The 17,623-nt window shown below is 42.7% G+C and overlaps 1 protein-coding gene across 7 annotated transcripts in view; it reads left to right on the forward strand.

Annotated features, from left to right (window-relative positions):
• The window catches only part of vps13b (vacuolar protein sorting 13 homolog B), a 993,302-nt gene that overhangs the window by 608,274 nt on the left and 367,405 nt on the right, over nucleotides 1-17,623 (forward strand). For all 7 annotated transcript variants that reach the window (XM_078215655.1, XM_078215652.1, XM_078215654.1 and 4 more), the window contains exon 25: nucleotides 11,232-11,435. In XM_078215655.1, the coding sequence (XP_078071781.1) occupies nucleotides 11,232-11,435 (204 nt within the window). The remainder of the gene's footprint in view (nucleotides 1-11,231; nucleotides 11,436-17,623) is intronic.

Here is a 17,623-nt window from a genome sequence, read left to right on the forward strand (position 1 = left end):
AAGCTCTGAAACAAAGTCATCCAGACTCGAAATGTTAACTGTTTCTCTCTACACAGATGCTGCCAGACCTGTTATGTATTCCCAGCATTTTCTGCTTTATCTCAGATTTCCAGCATCCGCAGTATTTCGCTTTTATTTTCGGGTAAATATAAAGTACGTTCTTGCTGCATGGTCACCCTCAACTTGCCCACCCCACCCCCGCATTCCCCACCCAAACCCCACATCACCACCATTCACAATGGGCGGCAGGGGTGACTGTGTGTGTAGAGTTTACACATTCTCCCCGTGTCTGCGTGGGTTTCCTCCGGGTGCTCCGGTTTCCTCCCACACTCGAAAGATGTGAGGGTTAGGTTGGTTGGCCATGCTGAATTGTCCCTTAGTGTCAGAAGGTTAGCAGGGTAAATATGTGGGGTTATGGGAATAGGCCCTGGGTGGGATTGTGGTCAGTGCAAAGTTGATGGGCCGAATGGCCTCCTTCTACACTGTAGGGGATTCTATGACAGCACTGTGGGTGCATCTACACCAAATGGACTGCAGCGGTTCACGACATTGGCTCACCTCCATCTTCTCAAAGGCAATTAGGGTCGGTCAACAAATGCTGGCCTTGTCAGTCATGTTCACGTTCCATGAAAGAATGAAAGACAAATAAATGATTAAGGCCATATTCATGTCCTAAGGACAGGTGTTTTGGACTCCTGGTGACAGCATCCTTTCAAAATGGAGTCAACCACATTGCCAGCCAGCCAGCTGATAAGGATATCTACTCCATTTTGAGGCTCTTAATGTCTTGTTATCGCCCAGCGAAGGCAGTCAAAATCAACCTCAATTTGTTTTTGTAACATACGGGAGGCTTAATGGGGTGGCTGAATGAGGTTTCTTTTGTAAGGCTACCACAGTTAATAGCTATTCCCTGACCAGGCCTTTCAATATAATGGCATTTCCTGAAACTTCACACGACACTGTGTTATACATGGAAGTTTATTGCTTTAAATGGAGCTTGTGTAAGGTCCACAGAAATGGATAGTTTGTTCAAATAAATTATAGAGTGTGATAAAATAGAGTAATTTGTACTATTAGGAAATATTTATGGAGAAAGCATTACAAAGTCAGTGCTCGGCAACAAGTAAACTATTGACTAAAACTTTGTCCAGCATTAATGGTTATACAGTATGTAGGAAGTGATTTACTGTGACCATTACTGTTCTTATAATGCTTGCTCTCAGTACCACACAGGATATGTTTCCCATTTTTCACTCATTTCTTTGAACTCAGTAAAAAAAAATAATGTGTGTCTAATAATGTCAAACAAGCCTGGTTGCATGTTGTGCTTCTCCATCTCCACTTAATTCTTTTACTAGGAGTGGTTAAAGCGAATTTGATTCATTCTTCCACTATCTTGTTTGCTCAATAAGGCATTAAACTGGGGCCTGCTTTTTTCTTAATTCCATGAGTACTTGTTAAAATAATGCTTTGCAGTGAATATTTTATTCTAGATTGATGGTTTGTGCTTTTCCAGGTTGGTGATCCCAAATATTGATTATGTAGGTAAGGTCTAATCCACAGGTTTTGGCGACTTAATCTTTGGTTTCAATCTTCTTTTTGGAGCCAAGATAATGCAGATTACTTTGGCAAGTTTTAATTTCTACCTTTTATCTACTAAATGCTTGTTTTAAACCATTGCCATCTTTGAACATGTATAAACAATTGAAGGAACATGCATTTTGATGAACGATCGGGTAGTGAGAACCTACGAAAGCAAGTAGCTGGGTTGCTGTGGTTCAGGTCTTTTCAGTTAAGTTGTAAAACACTCCTCTTCAGTGTTGAACATTGCAACAATTTACAGTGGAAGGTAGAAAGGTAATCCTCCAGATTTCAAACTACTCGTGATTATTCCATTCTGATGTAAATTGATAGATGACCAGTTTAAAAACCACACTGATGCATGATTCTGTAATATCTGACACTGATATCATCATACAATTCCAATTCTCTTCCCACACCTAGTGGTGCACTAAGACTGACTTTGAACTGTTCTCATTGCGAGTAATTCCTGGAACAGGTGGCTATTCTGTCGCCACATCAAGCTTGGCTGAACAGGAGTCTCCCATTCTTACTGCCAGCCATCTGCTTGTTTGGAAGGATTTTTAAGTCCTGTGAGTTCTCCATTATGGTCTTATTATTTTCAGACAACTGGACAATTTTCAGGTCCCAGCTCAGCATGGGTGTGTGGTGCGCTCCCTGGCATGTTCTTCTGGGAGGCAGCCTGCAAATTAGCCACCTCTACATCCTTGCCCACTTAACAAGAGGGGCAGGTTGTTAGAGGCTGCTGGCCCAATCGGATGATGCACAGCCACGGTCCACTGGCAGCCCCACTGGGAGTGGTGGACGCTGTGCAGAAATGATCAGGGGGCCATGAGACCACCTCAAAATGGAAATGCCTCCGGAAGTGTGAATTAAATGCCACAACATAGAGAGCCAGGCTGGTAGGGACATCAAAATGGAGAGGAGGGGCGACATGGTGGCACGGTGGTTAGCACTGCTGCCTCACAGCACCAGGGACCCAGATTTGATTCCCGGCTTGGGTCACTGTCTGTGTGGAGCCTGCACATTCTCCCCGTGTCTGCGCGGGTTTCCTCCGGGTGCTCCGGTTTCCTCCAAAAATGCATGGGTTAGGTTGATTGGCCATGGTAAATTGCTCCTTAGTGTTAGGGGATGTCAAGGGGATTAGTCGGGTAAATATGTGGGGTTACAGGGACAGGGCCTGGGTGGGATTGTTGTCGGTGCAGGCTCGAAGGGCCGAATGGCCTCCTTCTGCACTGCAGGGTTTCTATCCTAAGTAATCCCTCTGAAGGGTTGGTGTTGCCTGTGTTTGCTACTCTGGCCTGTGAAAACTCCACTTCCATCATCCTCTTTATTTTGATGATGAACTGCAATTGGTTTTGCAAAATGTCAAGTTGGCTTTGATAAGCAAAATCCGAAACTAACTGAAGTACTTGGTATTTCAGTTTATTGAAGAGTGAAATTTAAGATTTGACAGTGCTCAAAAATCTGGTTCTTCAACCATAAATATTTTGTTCGCAAACCACATTGGTTAGAAGACCTTTAAGGATTATTAATTATTATCCTTGGGTTATGGACAGCAGAGAGAGATGAACTGAACTCCATCATCCTCTTGTCATCTATCTGCAAGTAGATGTGTTTTTAATGATTTTAAAAATGAGAGGTGGCATGTTCCCCAAACCCTCAGTTTGTGAAGTCTAATTTTCTAAGATGACTCTCAGCAAACTCTCTTTATGATTTAAACAGAAGGTTAGTTTATTCACACAGTCAACCCTGATGGGTGGGTGGGTGAGTGCGTGCGTGGGTGGGTGGATGCGTGTGTGTGTATATGTATTATACAGACATGCACACACAAATAGGGGAATAGGAAAAAGGAATTTAACAACAGTGAACAACTGGAACAGTAAAAGGACAGTAAGAAGTTTTAACAACACCAGGTTAAAGTCCAACAGGTTTATTTGGTAGCAAAAGCCACAAGCTTTCGGAGCCTTAAGCCCCTTCTTCAGGTGAGTCAGGTGGTGTTGTTAAACTTCATACTGTGTTTACCCCAGTCCAACGCCGGCATCTCCGCAGTAAAAGGACCACAGGAATAAATACGAGCTCACATGATTTCCAGAGTCCAGAGGGTGGTTCCTTCTCAGAGAAATTACAGTTCTGTTGAGCTCCTGGCTGAAGGTAGCAGTACAGAGCTTCTTTACCATGGATGGCAATGCAGGGAGATGAGATTGCTGAACATTGACTTGATCTGCTTGACAGCAATGGTCAGAAACTTCCAGATAATAGGGGGCTGAGACTTGTTGCCGGTTGCTTTGTCAACCTAAGGTCTGTTGTTCTTGTTGGTTGGACTACTGTCGGTAGAGTGGTCTCGAAATGTATTATTCAAAATGCTCCGTAGGATCATGTGATGTGGTCCGTTATGAGGCAATTGCAGGTTAACGAGCAGTTTCTGCACCTCTGGCCAAATCCATTGTCCACCTAATGAGATAAATGGTGGCTCAGTGTGCCTCTGCAGGAATAATAAGTTTCAAAGGCTCTCCCTTTGAAATAGTTCAGGCTGGAGAGATCGACCGTCTGCTGCTCCCTAATTTTGTTAATTGTAATGCCCTCACAAAGAGAGGTGTGAGATTCAGTACTGATGAGTGTTGCTTTTGCTGTTTGGAAATTTCAAGAAGCTGTGGCCAGTCTTGAGTCATGTGACCTTTAGCAGCCATCTTTTGATTCTCCAGAGATTTTGGCTGGAATTTTACCGTCCCGCCCGCTATGGGAATCGGAGTGGGCGAGGGGCGGACCATGGACAAGTCCATTAACCTTGGGTGGGATTTTCTGGTTTCGGGGCGAGCGAGGCTGGAAAATCGCACCCGATAAGTCTGATTTGATCTTAAACAGTTTCTGATCCCTTTTATGTCATAGAGACAAGAAACTCTGAAGAGAGCATAACAAGGTCAGTACAGACTCTTGAATAATTTCACTAATCTGATGCTTAAAAATCAGAAATAGAATAAGAAGGTAGTTATTATGTTTTGCAGCTTATTTTAGGTGTTTCAGTTCTGCTGCCACGTGTCTCTTTTTCCATACAAGTACCTTCCATAATGGGAAAATGAACGTGGATAGTAAGAAAGTAGTACAACAAGACATGTAAAAAATAAAGTCACCATAGTCCCAGATGACTAAGTGGCTGACTAGCAATGATTTAACCTGAGGATCACCACACCTCAGATGAAGGGCAGAGTTGAGAAGGTGGATCCTTCATGAATAAGCTCAGCCGGTTCGAGAATTGAACCTGTGCTGTTGGCATCGCTCTGCATCACGAACCAGCTGTCCAGCTAACTGAATTAAATCGACCATGCATTAAAAAAAATGGCAGCTCGTATGTTGTATATTTCAAGAATTGTGGTCAGCAAGAATAGTATTTGAGGCAGTAAGTTTGTGAAAGAACATTTTTAAATTGTGTAAGATGAACTGGGGCAGTAATTTACTCTCAATGCCTCTTGTTTTGAAGTGGTTTAGATTTGAATCGTTTTAAATAGCAACAGATTTGTTCTGGTTGCAATTTGGGAGATTTATTTTGAGAATATGGCATTATTGTTCGTTTGAAACCACAGATTAAACATTCTTCTTTACTTTCATCCCAACAAATGATTGACAAGGTAATTCTTTCATCACAGCTAATTTCTGCTGAAGTGTCAGCTTTGTCTCGTGCAGTATTCCTAGAAACATGATCGGAAACAAAAAACTGGCTTTTCATTTCCCAAAAAATTCTGTCAACCTATAGAGAGCAGAATCAGTGTTATGACGGCCGCGAAGGACACGGGAGATGGTCGGTAAATCTCCCCGTGGGTTTCGTGGAGCACAAACTCCCTTTTTGAGCGAGCGAAGGCTCATCCGTTGGGAAGTGAGCAGTGGAGAGGTTAATACCTGTTGCTTTTTTGATTTTGATTTGATTCATTATTGTCACATGATTAGTACACAGTGAAAAGTATTGTTTCTTGCGTGCTACACAGACAAAGCATACCGTGCATAGAGAAGGAAAGGAGAGAGTGCAGAACGTACTGTTACAGTCATAGCTAGGGTGTAGAGAAAGATCAACTTAATGCGAGGTAGGTCCATTCAAAAGTCTGATGGCAGCAGGGAAGAAGCTGCTCTTGAATCTGTTGGTACGTGACTTCAGATTTCTGTATCTTTTTCCCGACGGACGAAGGTGGAAGAGAGTGTAACCCTTACCATTGCTGTAGGTCCCCGGGTACAGACTTGCTTGCTGTAACCCACAGGTGTGGCTCTTCCTTTGGTTTCCAATAAAGGGTTTCTGGTGACGGGTAGCTGGCCTTGGTTAAATCATGGCATTGGCGATGAAGACTATATATTTTTAAAAAATTCTCTTTCTGGACAACCTCCAGAAGTTGATAATCTTCTCCATTAAGGATAAGAAATTATGAATCTTTTCAGAAAACCTGAGCCCTACGATACCAGTGGGGAAGACTGGGCCCAAGATACAGAGCACATGTGTTACTTTTTCTGTGCCAGCAATATTGAAGGAGATGAAAAACAAAAAGTGATATTGTTGACAGCACCTTCAGCATCATGAAATGTCTGACTTCTCTGGATACCCCTGACTTGAAAACTTTTAATTAACTAATAGACCTGGTGAAAAACCACGACAACCCAAAGCCCTCTGTTATACTCCAGAGGTATCACTTCAACATGGCGTGGAGAAACACGGAGAACCTGTCAGCGGGTTCTTGGCTAGCTTATGGAAATTAGCAGATCATTATGTGAGGTAATGCATTTTAGAAGGTCCAATAGAGATAGGAAATATACAGTAAATGGCAGAACCCTTAAGAGTATTGATAGGCAAAGGGATCTGGGTGTACAGGTACACAGGTCACTGAAAGTGGCAATGCAGGTGGAGAAGGTAGTCAAGAAGGCATACGGCATGCTTGCCTTCATCGGCCGGGGCATTGAGTTTAAAAATTAGCAAGTCATGTTGCAGCTTTATAGAACCTTAGTTAGGCCGCACTTGGAATATAGTGTTCAATTCTGGTCGCCACACTACCAGAAGGATGTGGAGGCTTTGGAGAGGGTACAGAAAAGATTTACCAGGGTGTTGCCTGGTTTGGAGGGCATTAGCTTTGAGGAGAGGTTGGAGAAACTTGGTTTGTTCTCACTGGAATGACGGAGGTTGAGGGGAGACTTGATAGAAGTCTATAAGATTATGAGAGGCGTGGATAGTCAGAAGTTTTTTCCCAGGGTGGAAGAGTCAATTACTCGGAGGCACAGGTTTAAGGTGCGAGGGGCAAGGTTTAAAGGAGATGTACGAGGCAGATTTTTTACACAGAGAGTGGTGGGTGCCTGGAACTTGTTGCTGGGGGAGGTAGTGGAAGCGGATACGGTAGTGACTTTTAAGGGGCGTCCTGACAAGTACATGAATAGGATGGGAATAGAGGGATATGGTCCCCGGAAGGGGAGGGGATTTTAGTTCAGTCAGGCAGCATGGTCGGTGCAGGCTTGAAGGGCTGAAGGGCCTGTTCCTGTGCTGTAATTTTCTTTGTTCTTTGTTTTATTATGAATTTGGACCATTCCAAATGAAATGTTGTGAGACAGGTTGCTATGCGGCATAAATAACCTAACTACACAAAAGAAGCTGTTAGCAGAACCCAATCTGGATTTGAACAAAAAACATTGAAATAGCTTTATCATTGAAGAATGCAGAAAAAAGGACTCAGGAGCTACAGGGGGCATTAGGCAACAATGTCCTCCAGCTAGGTGAGGGGACCTCATGTAATCGGTCCTCAGTGGAGAGTGCTTGTGTAAACCAGATGTTAAAGAGCCCTGTACAATATTGAAGCCCTAATAACACCACCAGGCGGTCAAGAAAAGGCAGTGATGATCCCAAGAATGTTAGAGAACATATTCCAGAGAGGTCCGGGTGCCAAACAATGGATTATTGCAAGCACTGTGAAAGGGCCCAACCAAGGCAAAATTTTAGGAATAGACAAAACGTGTGTTGCCTCGTGAAAAAACCAAGACCAGTACCTGACCGTCAGCAGACCTCTTCCAGACACAGGGACCTTACAACCGAATTGTATCATCACAACAAAGGTTCGCCTATAGTAGAATTCCTGGGCAATGGTCATTCCTTGAAGATGGAGGTGGGCACGGGGGTTGTGGTCTCTGTTATTGGAGAACAGACATACAAGCGCCTCCAAACTGGCATTCAATTCCTGAGCTTGGAAGACACAAAGGGCCAGACTACATTGGGGAACCTTTTTAAAGGGCATCGCTCTGAATTATGAGACACTCATTTTATTGCAGATTTATTAATTAATTGAATGTAAATTTCTCCAGCTGCCCAGTGGGTGGATGACTAATCCAGCAACGTTGCCATTGCACTACTGCCCCGCTATTGTAAAACGCAGCGAAAGGCAGACACAGCTGAAGCGATGAGCTTTGAAGTGTTTTGCAAGAGGAAGGCGAGGTGGAAAGGCCCAGTGGTCTTGGAGTGCAATAGCCCCAGCCACATCTTTTAATAGCTTTCTATTTATAAAACCATGCAAGATTGTTTAGAAATTCCTAAAGCAGAGTTTAGCTAACCCTCAGAACTGGAGTAACAACATGGCTCTCTGCATCTGTGTAACCCACATGAGAAGCAAACTTCACAGTCTTGATCTCCCTAGAGGCCGAACATTTTCAAAAGCATAAGATTTTATTTTTAAATTAAAACATTTAGTATGGTGCACAGCTGTGTGCACTTTGAGTGCAACTCGTTTATTCCATAGAATCCAGGAATCTTTTCTTTTATTCGAAGAAGTAACAGTGCTAAACAATATAAATGTGGCCTGAGCAGGAGAGTTGGATTAGGCGAGGTGCCACAATGGAGAAAATTGTTGGCACAGAGTTGATTGAACCAGATGGCCTATATCTGTAGCCCTAACATTCTTGATTCTAAATGATTTCTGTAACAATGTAATTGTCTTGAATACTCAGTGAAATCTGCACATTTAGTGGCAATTGAAGCTACTAAGTCAAAATGCCCTTGTGAATTGTAATCTAAATGAAACTTAAGCGAGCAGTACTTCTGTGACCATTCCGTCATGGTACCAGGGATGAGGACTTCAGTTATGTGGAGGGATTAGAGAAGCTGTAATCGTCTCATAGAACATAGAACATAGAACATTACAGCGCAGAACAGGCCCTTCGGCCCACGATGTTGCACCGACCAGTTAAAAAAAAAAACTGTGACCCTCCAACCTAAACCAATTTCTTTTCGTCCATGAACCTATCTACGGATCTCTTAAACGCCCCCAAACTAGGCGCATTTACAACTGATGCTGGCAGGGCATTCCAATCCCTCACCACCCTCTGGGTAAAGAACCTACCCCTGACATCGGTTCTATAACTACCCCCCCTCAATTTAAAGCCATGCCCCCTCGTGCTGGATTTCTCCATCAGAGGAAAAAGGCTATCACTATCCACCCTATCTAAACCTCTAATCATCTTATATGTTTCAATAAGATCCCCTCTTAGCCGCCGCCTTTCCAGCGAAAACAATCCCAAATCCCTCAGCCTCTCCTCATAGGATCTCCCCTCCATACCAGGCAACATCCTGGTAAACCTCCTCTGCACCCTCTCCAAAGCCTCCACATCCTTCCTGTAATGTGGGGACCAGAACTGCACACAGTACTCCAAGTGCGGCCGCACCAGAGTTGTGTACAGTTGCAACATAACGCTACGACTCCTAAATTCAATCCCCCTACCAATAAACGCCAAGACACCATATGCCTTCTTAACAACCTTATCTACTTGATTCCCAACTTTCAGGGATCTATGCACACATACACCTAGATCCCTCTGCTCCTCCACACTATTCAAAGTCCTCCCGTTAGCCCTATACTCAACACATCTGTTATTCCTACCAAAGTGAATTACCTCACACTTCTCCGCATTAAACTCCATCCGCCACCTCTCGGCCCAACTTTGCAACCTGTCTAAGTCTTCCTGCAAACTACGACACCCTTCCTCACTGTCTACCACACCACTGACTTTGGTGTCATCAGCAAATTTGCTAATCCACCCAACTATACCCTCATCCAGATCATTAATAAATATTACAAACAGCAGTGGCCCCAAAACAGATCCCTGAGGTACACCACTTGTAACCGCACTCCATGATGAATATTTACTATCAACCACCACCCTCTGTTTCCTATCCGCTAGCCAATTCCTGATCCAATTTCCTAGATCACCCCCAATCCCATACATCTGCATTTTCTGCAGAAGCCTACCATGGTGAACCTTATCAAACGCCTTACTAAAATCCATATATACCACGTCCACTGCCTTGCCCCCATCCACCTCCTTGGTCACTTTCTCAAAAAACTCAATAAGGTTAGTAAGGCACGACCTACCTGCCACAAAACCATGCTGACTATCACCTATCAATTCATTACTCTCCAAATAACTATAAATCCTATCCCTTATAATTTTTTCCAACATCTTGCCGACAACAGAAGTGAGACTCACCGGTCTATAATTCCCGGGGAAGTCTCTGTTCCCCTTCTTAAACAATGGGACAACATTCGCTAACCTCCAATCTTCTGGTACTATACCAGAGGCCAACGACGACCTGAAGATCAGAGCCAGAGGCTCTGCAATCACTTCTCTTGCCTCCCAGAGAATCCTTGGATAAATCCCATCCGGACCAGGGGATTTATCTATTTTCAGACCCTCCAGAATATCCTGCACATCCTCCTTATCAACTGTAATACTGTCTATTCTACTCCCCTGCAACCCAGTGTCCTCCTCAGCTATATTCATGTCCCCTTGCGTGAACACCGAAGAGAAATATTGGTTCATGACCCTATGATGAAACTCAGAGAAGGGTTGTTGGAGGAGGATGGTGTGACTGACTTTGTCAAAGGCTGCAGAGGTCCGGGAGGGAGATTACACACTGATTACGGGGTTACTGAGCATGTTGTATATGGTTTTGCTCAAGTTTTTGGGAGAGTGACAGGGGTGAAAACAGATTGGAGGAATTCAAGCATGGACTGGCGGGGAGGCTGATCATGGCGTTTGGCAGCAGCAACACATTTGAGTACTTTGGCATTGAAGGTGGGATGGTAGTTTGCAAAGAGAGGTTGAGGGTTTTATTTTTGAGGAGGTAGTGGGGTAAGTGATGGTGGTTCTTTTGGAAAGGATGGATGCAGTCAGTGCCTCAGTGAGGGAAGGGTTTACAATTGGGGCCAGAGAGGAATGTTAGCTGGTCAGCAACTAAATGTGAACGGGGGTCAAAGGAGCAGAAGATAAGTCTCATGGACAAGTTGAACACTGACCGGATGTGAGGGGAGGTGGGAGTAAAGCTGGTTAAAAGATGCTTTTAAAGTATGCTGGTTGAAAGACAACAGACTTTTGTATCTTTTTCCCGACGGAAGAAGGTGGAAGAGTGATTGTCCGGGGCGTGTGGAGTCCTTAATTATGCTGGCTGCTTTGCCGAGGTAGTGGGAAGTGTAGACAGAGTCAATGGATGGGAGGCTGGAGCAAGAGAGACTTGAGAGAGAAAAGGTTGCACTGGGGACAGGGGTATCAAATATTGAAGGTTGAGCAAATAGCCAGCTGCAGAAGTATCATTGCAAATGCTTGGGGACTTTGCTCAAACCCATCTTGTTTTCTTTTAACAGGTACAATTGTTGTATGAGCTGGCACACAGCATGAACAATGCCTGGGACAAAATCCAGAAGAAAGGCATCCTGCGGCAGTCTACCACCCATCCCGAATCTGTCTTGGGACCAATGCCAGGGTCACCAGTAAGAAGTAGTGTCAGCACTGCACCACCAGATGCCAGCACTTGCAGTCCATCTGCTGATATTGGGACCACCACAGAGGTAAAGATACTTCTCATCAACCACAAAATTGGTTAATTTCTCATTTGAATACATGTACATGATTCCCCTTCCTTATATTGTACTTTTATCTGTGACTGTAGCACACTACAATAATCTTTCATTGTTTCAATTTTGGCCATATGGAGAACCATTTGCATTTCATTCACAATCTTGTCATTGGCAAAATGTCAAATGATTTATTATCCTGCCTAAAAAAAGGGGATAATAGGTTATTAGGAGTAGGCAGGAATGTGGGGTTGAAGTTACAAGCAGGTCTTATTGAATGGCCGGACAGGCTCAAATGGCCTAGTTTAGAATCATGGAATCCCTACAGTGCAGAAGGAGACCATTCGGCCCATCGAGGTTGCACTGACTCTCCGACAGAGCATCTTATCCAGATCTAGTTGAGCTATACAAGACAATAATGGGGATTGACAAAGTAGAGGTGGAGAGGAAGTTTCCTCTTGTAGGGCAATCCAGAACAAGAGGCCATGGTTTTAGAATAAAGGGTTGCATTTAAAACACATGAGGAGAAATAACTTCTCTCAAAGGGTTTTGAGTCTGTGGAATTTACTATCTCAGGGTGTGGAGGATGTCGGGACTTTGAGTAACTTTAAGGAAGAGGTGAACACATTTTTAATTAATAAGGATTTGAAGGGCTGTGGTGGACGGACAGCAAAGTGGAGTTGAGATTGAGGTGAGATCAGCCATGATTGTATTAAATGGTGGAGCAGGCTCGAGGGGGTAAATTACCTACTCCTACTCTTACTCCTAGTTCTTTTGTTCTTTTTCTGTCCACCCTCCATCTTACCACTGATAAAGCTGCTCTGCATCATAAATTGGGAAACTTAACATCATGACAGAACAAAGATGTGCGGGTTAGGTTGATTGGCCAGGTTAAAAATTGTCCATGAGATGCATAGTTAGAGGGATTAGCGGGTAAATATGTGGGGGTAGGGCCTGGGTGGGATTGTGGTCGGTGCAGACTCGATGGGCCAAATGGCCTCCTTCTGCACTGTAGGATTTCTATAATTTCTATGAAGAAAGATTGAATTTATGTAGTGCCTTTTGTGACCTTAGGATCTCCCAAAGTACTTTACAGCCAACTGCTATGATATGTCAGGTGGTAATTGCTGAGTCATCCAAATCCCAAAGGGAAACTTGGACAAGTTATCACAACGATTTGCAATTTGTATTTTGTTATGAGAAGGTTGAAGTCGGGTGCAAAACTTCAAACCGCTTTTGGAGATTTTGAATATTAAATTGAAACATTTATTTACAAAAAAAGAAAGAAAACTTAAACACACAAGATTACATTTGCACACTTAACAGTACTTCTACAAACATTTCCCAAAATATTTATGTCAATCTTGGAGCTAAGCATCCCTTTTAGGCAATAGTCCTCATAGATTCCTCTGTTAAAAAATTCAGTAAGATTGCCACAAACATCCAATGTTGATGCAGGGGAAACATTACACAGGTTTTCCTCTCTCTCGCTCAATATTGGAAAACCAAAACTTGTATCAAAACTTTGCAGACACAACACTTGTCTTCTCTGAGGGTAACTGCAGGCTTCTTATCTCACAGGTCTGTTTAGGATGCTCTTCAGGATCTCATGCAACACCTACCTTCAATCCTTCTTTAAATACGTCTTTCCCCTTTCATCTTTAAATCTATTGTTTATACGTCCCTTTGGAAGTTCCCTTTTCCAGAATACAAAGATCTTTCACGTTATCTTATGGCTACCACTTTTGGGTAAAAATAAATTTAATACTTTGCTTTATTCATCTATGATCTTTGCCAATTGTACGGTTTCCTGTTGTAACTAAACTTCAAGTCACCATCCTTATCTTCCTAATGCAAATTTTCATTCTTGCTGCTCACTGCTTTCCCACCTTAGAGCTCCTTATCTCCATGTCAAAATACCTACTTCCACATCTAACCACTTCTTGATGTTTTTAACTGTGTAGTCTAACCATCTTCAGTTTATTCCGTTTATATTAGTCACCTCCATAGACGCACACAAACCAGCCTGTTTCACAATACACCACAGGGACGTTGATTTGATTTATAATTGTCACACGTATTGGTATATAGTGAAAAGTATTGTTTCTTGCGCACTACACAGACAAAGCATACCATACATAGCATACATAGGGGAGAAGGAAAGGAGAGGGTGCAGAATATGGTGAGTTTAAAAGAGTTAGAGTGGAGTTTTAAAAGCATAGAATGAGAATAAAAGATAGAATTAGAGCGTATGCCAGGGACAACTTGCAAGAAGTTGCTACGCTCTGGCGCCGACTTGTGAACATGGGAAAATATTGAAAAATATGACAAAATACTTTTGAATTCTGATCGTTGTATGTGGGAAACATGGCAGCCATTTTGCATGTAGCATGCTCCCACAAATGACAATATAATAATGACTAGATAATGTGGTTTTGCAATGTCGATTGAAAGATGAATATTGGCCAAAACACCTGGGATAACTTGTGCTTCTTCCAGATATGATCTTTTACACCCTCTTGGGAGACTAAATTGTCTCTTAGTGTCAGGGGGACTAGCTAGGGTTAGCGTATGGGGTTACGGGAATGGGGCCTGGGTGAGATTGTGGTCGGTGCAGACTCGATGGGCTGATTGGCCTCCTTCTGCGCTGTAGGATTCTATGATCTTTGATCTAGAGAAGACCGGGCCTTGAATTTATGTAGTGCCTCTCTTCTGAATGAAGACATTTCTGGCAGTGATGTACTCCCTCAGTACCGCACTAGAGTGTTACCCTCGATTATTATGAAGTGGGACTTGAACCACCACTTTCTAACTGAGAGGCGAGCATGATACTCACTGAGCCATGGCTGATTTAGGAGGGCAAAGACCTTCATGTTCAAAGTTCTTCCTCTGATTTTATACCAATGACAAGGAACTCTGGCAGGATTTTTAGAAGTACTACATAAGTTTATTTGAAATTTTGTTGGTGAATTTAAGTGTGTGAGAATTATTTAAAATTTGAGGATATGAAAAACTATTTGCTAATTATTAACAAATCATCTGATGAATAAGTAGAATGGAAGTGCTGACCAAAGGCATTTTCTTAATGTTGTCAATCTGAAAATGCAGCTTAGATGCTGGATGATTGTTCATGTAGCCCACTCACACAATACTAAGACAATGTATGGAAACTTAGGTAAACTCTTACACTGCACCTGTAATACCTACAGAGGACAATTGCTGTGTTCCCACACTACAGAGTGGCGAAAACTCAGCTGTGAAATCCCAGAGTCATGGCCTGGCCTAACACTGTGGAGCAAAGTGAAGACTTACTCCACATGACTTCAATCAGGATTAAGCGGTTATGGATTTACATCACGTTAGTTTAGTGCTGGTTTGTGGTGAAAATTATGGGCAAAACTTTCAACCTCAGAATGGGATGTTTACCTGGCATGAACTCATCTAGCACTTTCTACAGGCTGTGTCGGGATTCTGTTTACCAGTGACATCAATGCAGAGATAAATGATAAAGACAAAATACTGTGGATGCTGGAATCTGAAACAAAAACAGAAAATGCTGGAGAATCTCAGCAGGTCTGACAGCATCTGTGGAGAGAGAATAGAGCCAATGTTTCGAGTCGGGATGACCCTTTATCAGAGCTGGAGGTAAATGAGGTGGGGTGCATATATGGCGGTAGACGTCTCATCTGATTTTCTTCGTTCTCAGCTCCGACAGAGTCATCCAGACTCGAAACATTGGCTCTGTTCTCTCTTCAGAGATGCTGTCAGACCCTGCTGAGATTTTCCAGCATTTTCTGCTTTTGTTTCAGATTCCAGCATCCGCTGTATTTTGCCTTTATCTTTTTGAGGTCACGTTTAGTCATGGAGTCAAAGCATAGGAAAGGTTGATGCACAAGTAAAACTCATTGGTGCAACGCATGTTTGCCATGAAAGCAATGCATGGGCAATTGCTCTACTTGTTAATGTTAAGCATCCTATTAAGGTTTGCTCATTTTTCATGTTTTCATCACCTACTTGAGTTCTTAAAACTTTGCGAAGCATCAATCTAGTGCTGACTGGCAGTGTAGGAACTTGAGTCAGTTGTCATTTTAAAATTAATGTTGGAAAAGTCTTTAGAGAGACCATGCATGCCTTGTACCTGATCCTGAATCTATGGCCTCAACATACATAGTTAATGTTCATTTTAAGATGGTGTTGAATGTTGCTAAATGAGCTGTAAACGATGTTTCTCTCCATTTTCAGAATCCAGACATGCCACTCAGCCTCGTGCTGGCAAATATAGTTGCGTTTTCAGAATTGTTTTATCATGAATTAAAATGAACACAGGAATATTTGCATCGCATTCAATCCTATTAAGAAAACGTTAGTTGCGTTTCCAGCTTTTTATTTAAATGTCACACTTAGTACTGCTGAGAGTATTTCTTTTCAAGCTGATGACCTTACACACGTCTCAAGTGCAGAGACAGACTCTATTTAGCTTCCTGAATTATGATGAAAATGGCAAAGCAGCGATGTGAGTCGTGGCACAAAGGGAGTGTTTAATCATTTATACCACCCCTGAGCTTAGAAATATTATGTTGTGCAAGCTGTGACAGCCCACTCTATCTGTTTACTCAAGTGGGAGAAGTAGTCGAACTGTTTGGTCCACAGGGAGACTAAGTGATTGAACAAGAATGCACGACTGTTTTACTAAGGGGGAAGTATCAGAGTGCCGAAAAAGCGATCATCTCTGTGCCTCCAGGCAACACAAGGGATGCAGACCTTATGTGTTTGTGCCTTTTGATGAATGAAGACAGTTTTGTTTTAAGGAAAATAAACTCTTCACTTTGTTAAATTCATAAAGCATCGAATAGTTGATGACATGCTTAAGCTTGTGTATAATTTGGCTTGCTGAGGTGTGGGAAAACATGTGTAAAATTTTGCAACATTCCTGACTTTTCCTACAGTTTGGAGAGGCAGGGAAAAGTAAAAATGCACGACCGACGGTAAAATGTGTTTCTGGCTTTGGATAGCGTTGCAAAATTAAAAACAGGACCCAAATGGTATTTGCCATATCAAGAGTTTGAAATTTTCACGCAGAAGATTGGCAAGGATGAAATCATTCGTTCCTCTCAGATGGTCAAAGAAAACTGTAGAACGCTCCTCGGATAGCGTAACTTGGTCCTTTAGTTGTGTTTGAGATTGGAGTTGATTGGCTGATCTGGATTGCAGCACCAATGGAAACAGTGTGATGCAACAGGATGTTCAATCCAAGCTAATGCCTCATTTTGCTTTACGCTCACCCATTCTCCAGATTAAAGTTCCTCCCTTTTGTATTTTGGTTTCACAAAAAATTGTTTTCAGCAATTAAGAGAGGCCCAGAAATATAGTACATCATCAAATGTAATACATCGTATTTCAAAATTGATAAAAGATGTCTTTCGATGGGATGAGGATTCACTGTTTACCTTGCAATCTTTTAAACCAAAACTTCCATATTCTAGCAATTAAGGAGAGACCATTAGATATAGGAGCAGAGGTAGGCCATACGAGCCTCCGAGTCTGCCCCACCATTCAATGAGATCATGATGGATCTGATATCACAATCCTCAACTCCACTTTCCTGCCTTATCCCCATAACCTTTCATTCCCTGACTGATTAAAAATCAGGTGTACCAATGCAAATATTATTATTGATAATGAACTTAAAACCATATATAAATATATCATTCCTGTTTGGTTTAAGGAGATATTTAACAATGGCAGCTTACTTTATGTTGTACTTTTAACAAAATTAGAAAGTCCTAAATAAAAACAGAGAATGCTGGATAAATTCAGCAGGTCTGGCAGCATCTGCCAGGCCCGCTGAGTTTATCCCACATTTTCTGTTTTTCCTTATTCCAGATTTCCAGCATCCGCTTTTATAGAAAGTCCTAAGGCACGGTGGCATGGTGGTTAGCACTGCTGCCTCACAGCGCCAGAGACCTGGGTTCGATTCCCGGCTTGGGTCACTGTCTGTGTGGAGTTTGCACATTCTCCCCAGGTCTGTGTGGGTTTCCTCCGGGTGTTCCGGTTTCCTCCCATATTCCAAAGATGTGCAGGTTAGGTGGATTGGCCAAGCTAAATTGCCCCTTAGTGTCAGGGGGACTAGCTAAGGTAAATGCATGGGGTTACAGGGATAAGGCCTGGGTGGGATTGTGGTT

The sequence above is a fragment of the Mustelus asterias genome, chromosome 7, assembly GCF_964213995.1.
Source record: "Mustelus asterias chromosome 7, sMusAst1.hap1.1, whole genome shotgun sequence".
Taxonomy (NCBI): Eukaryota; Metazoa; Chordata; class Chondrichthyes; order Carcharhiniformes; family Triakidae; genus Mustelus; species Mustelus asterias.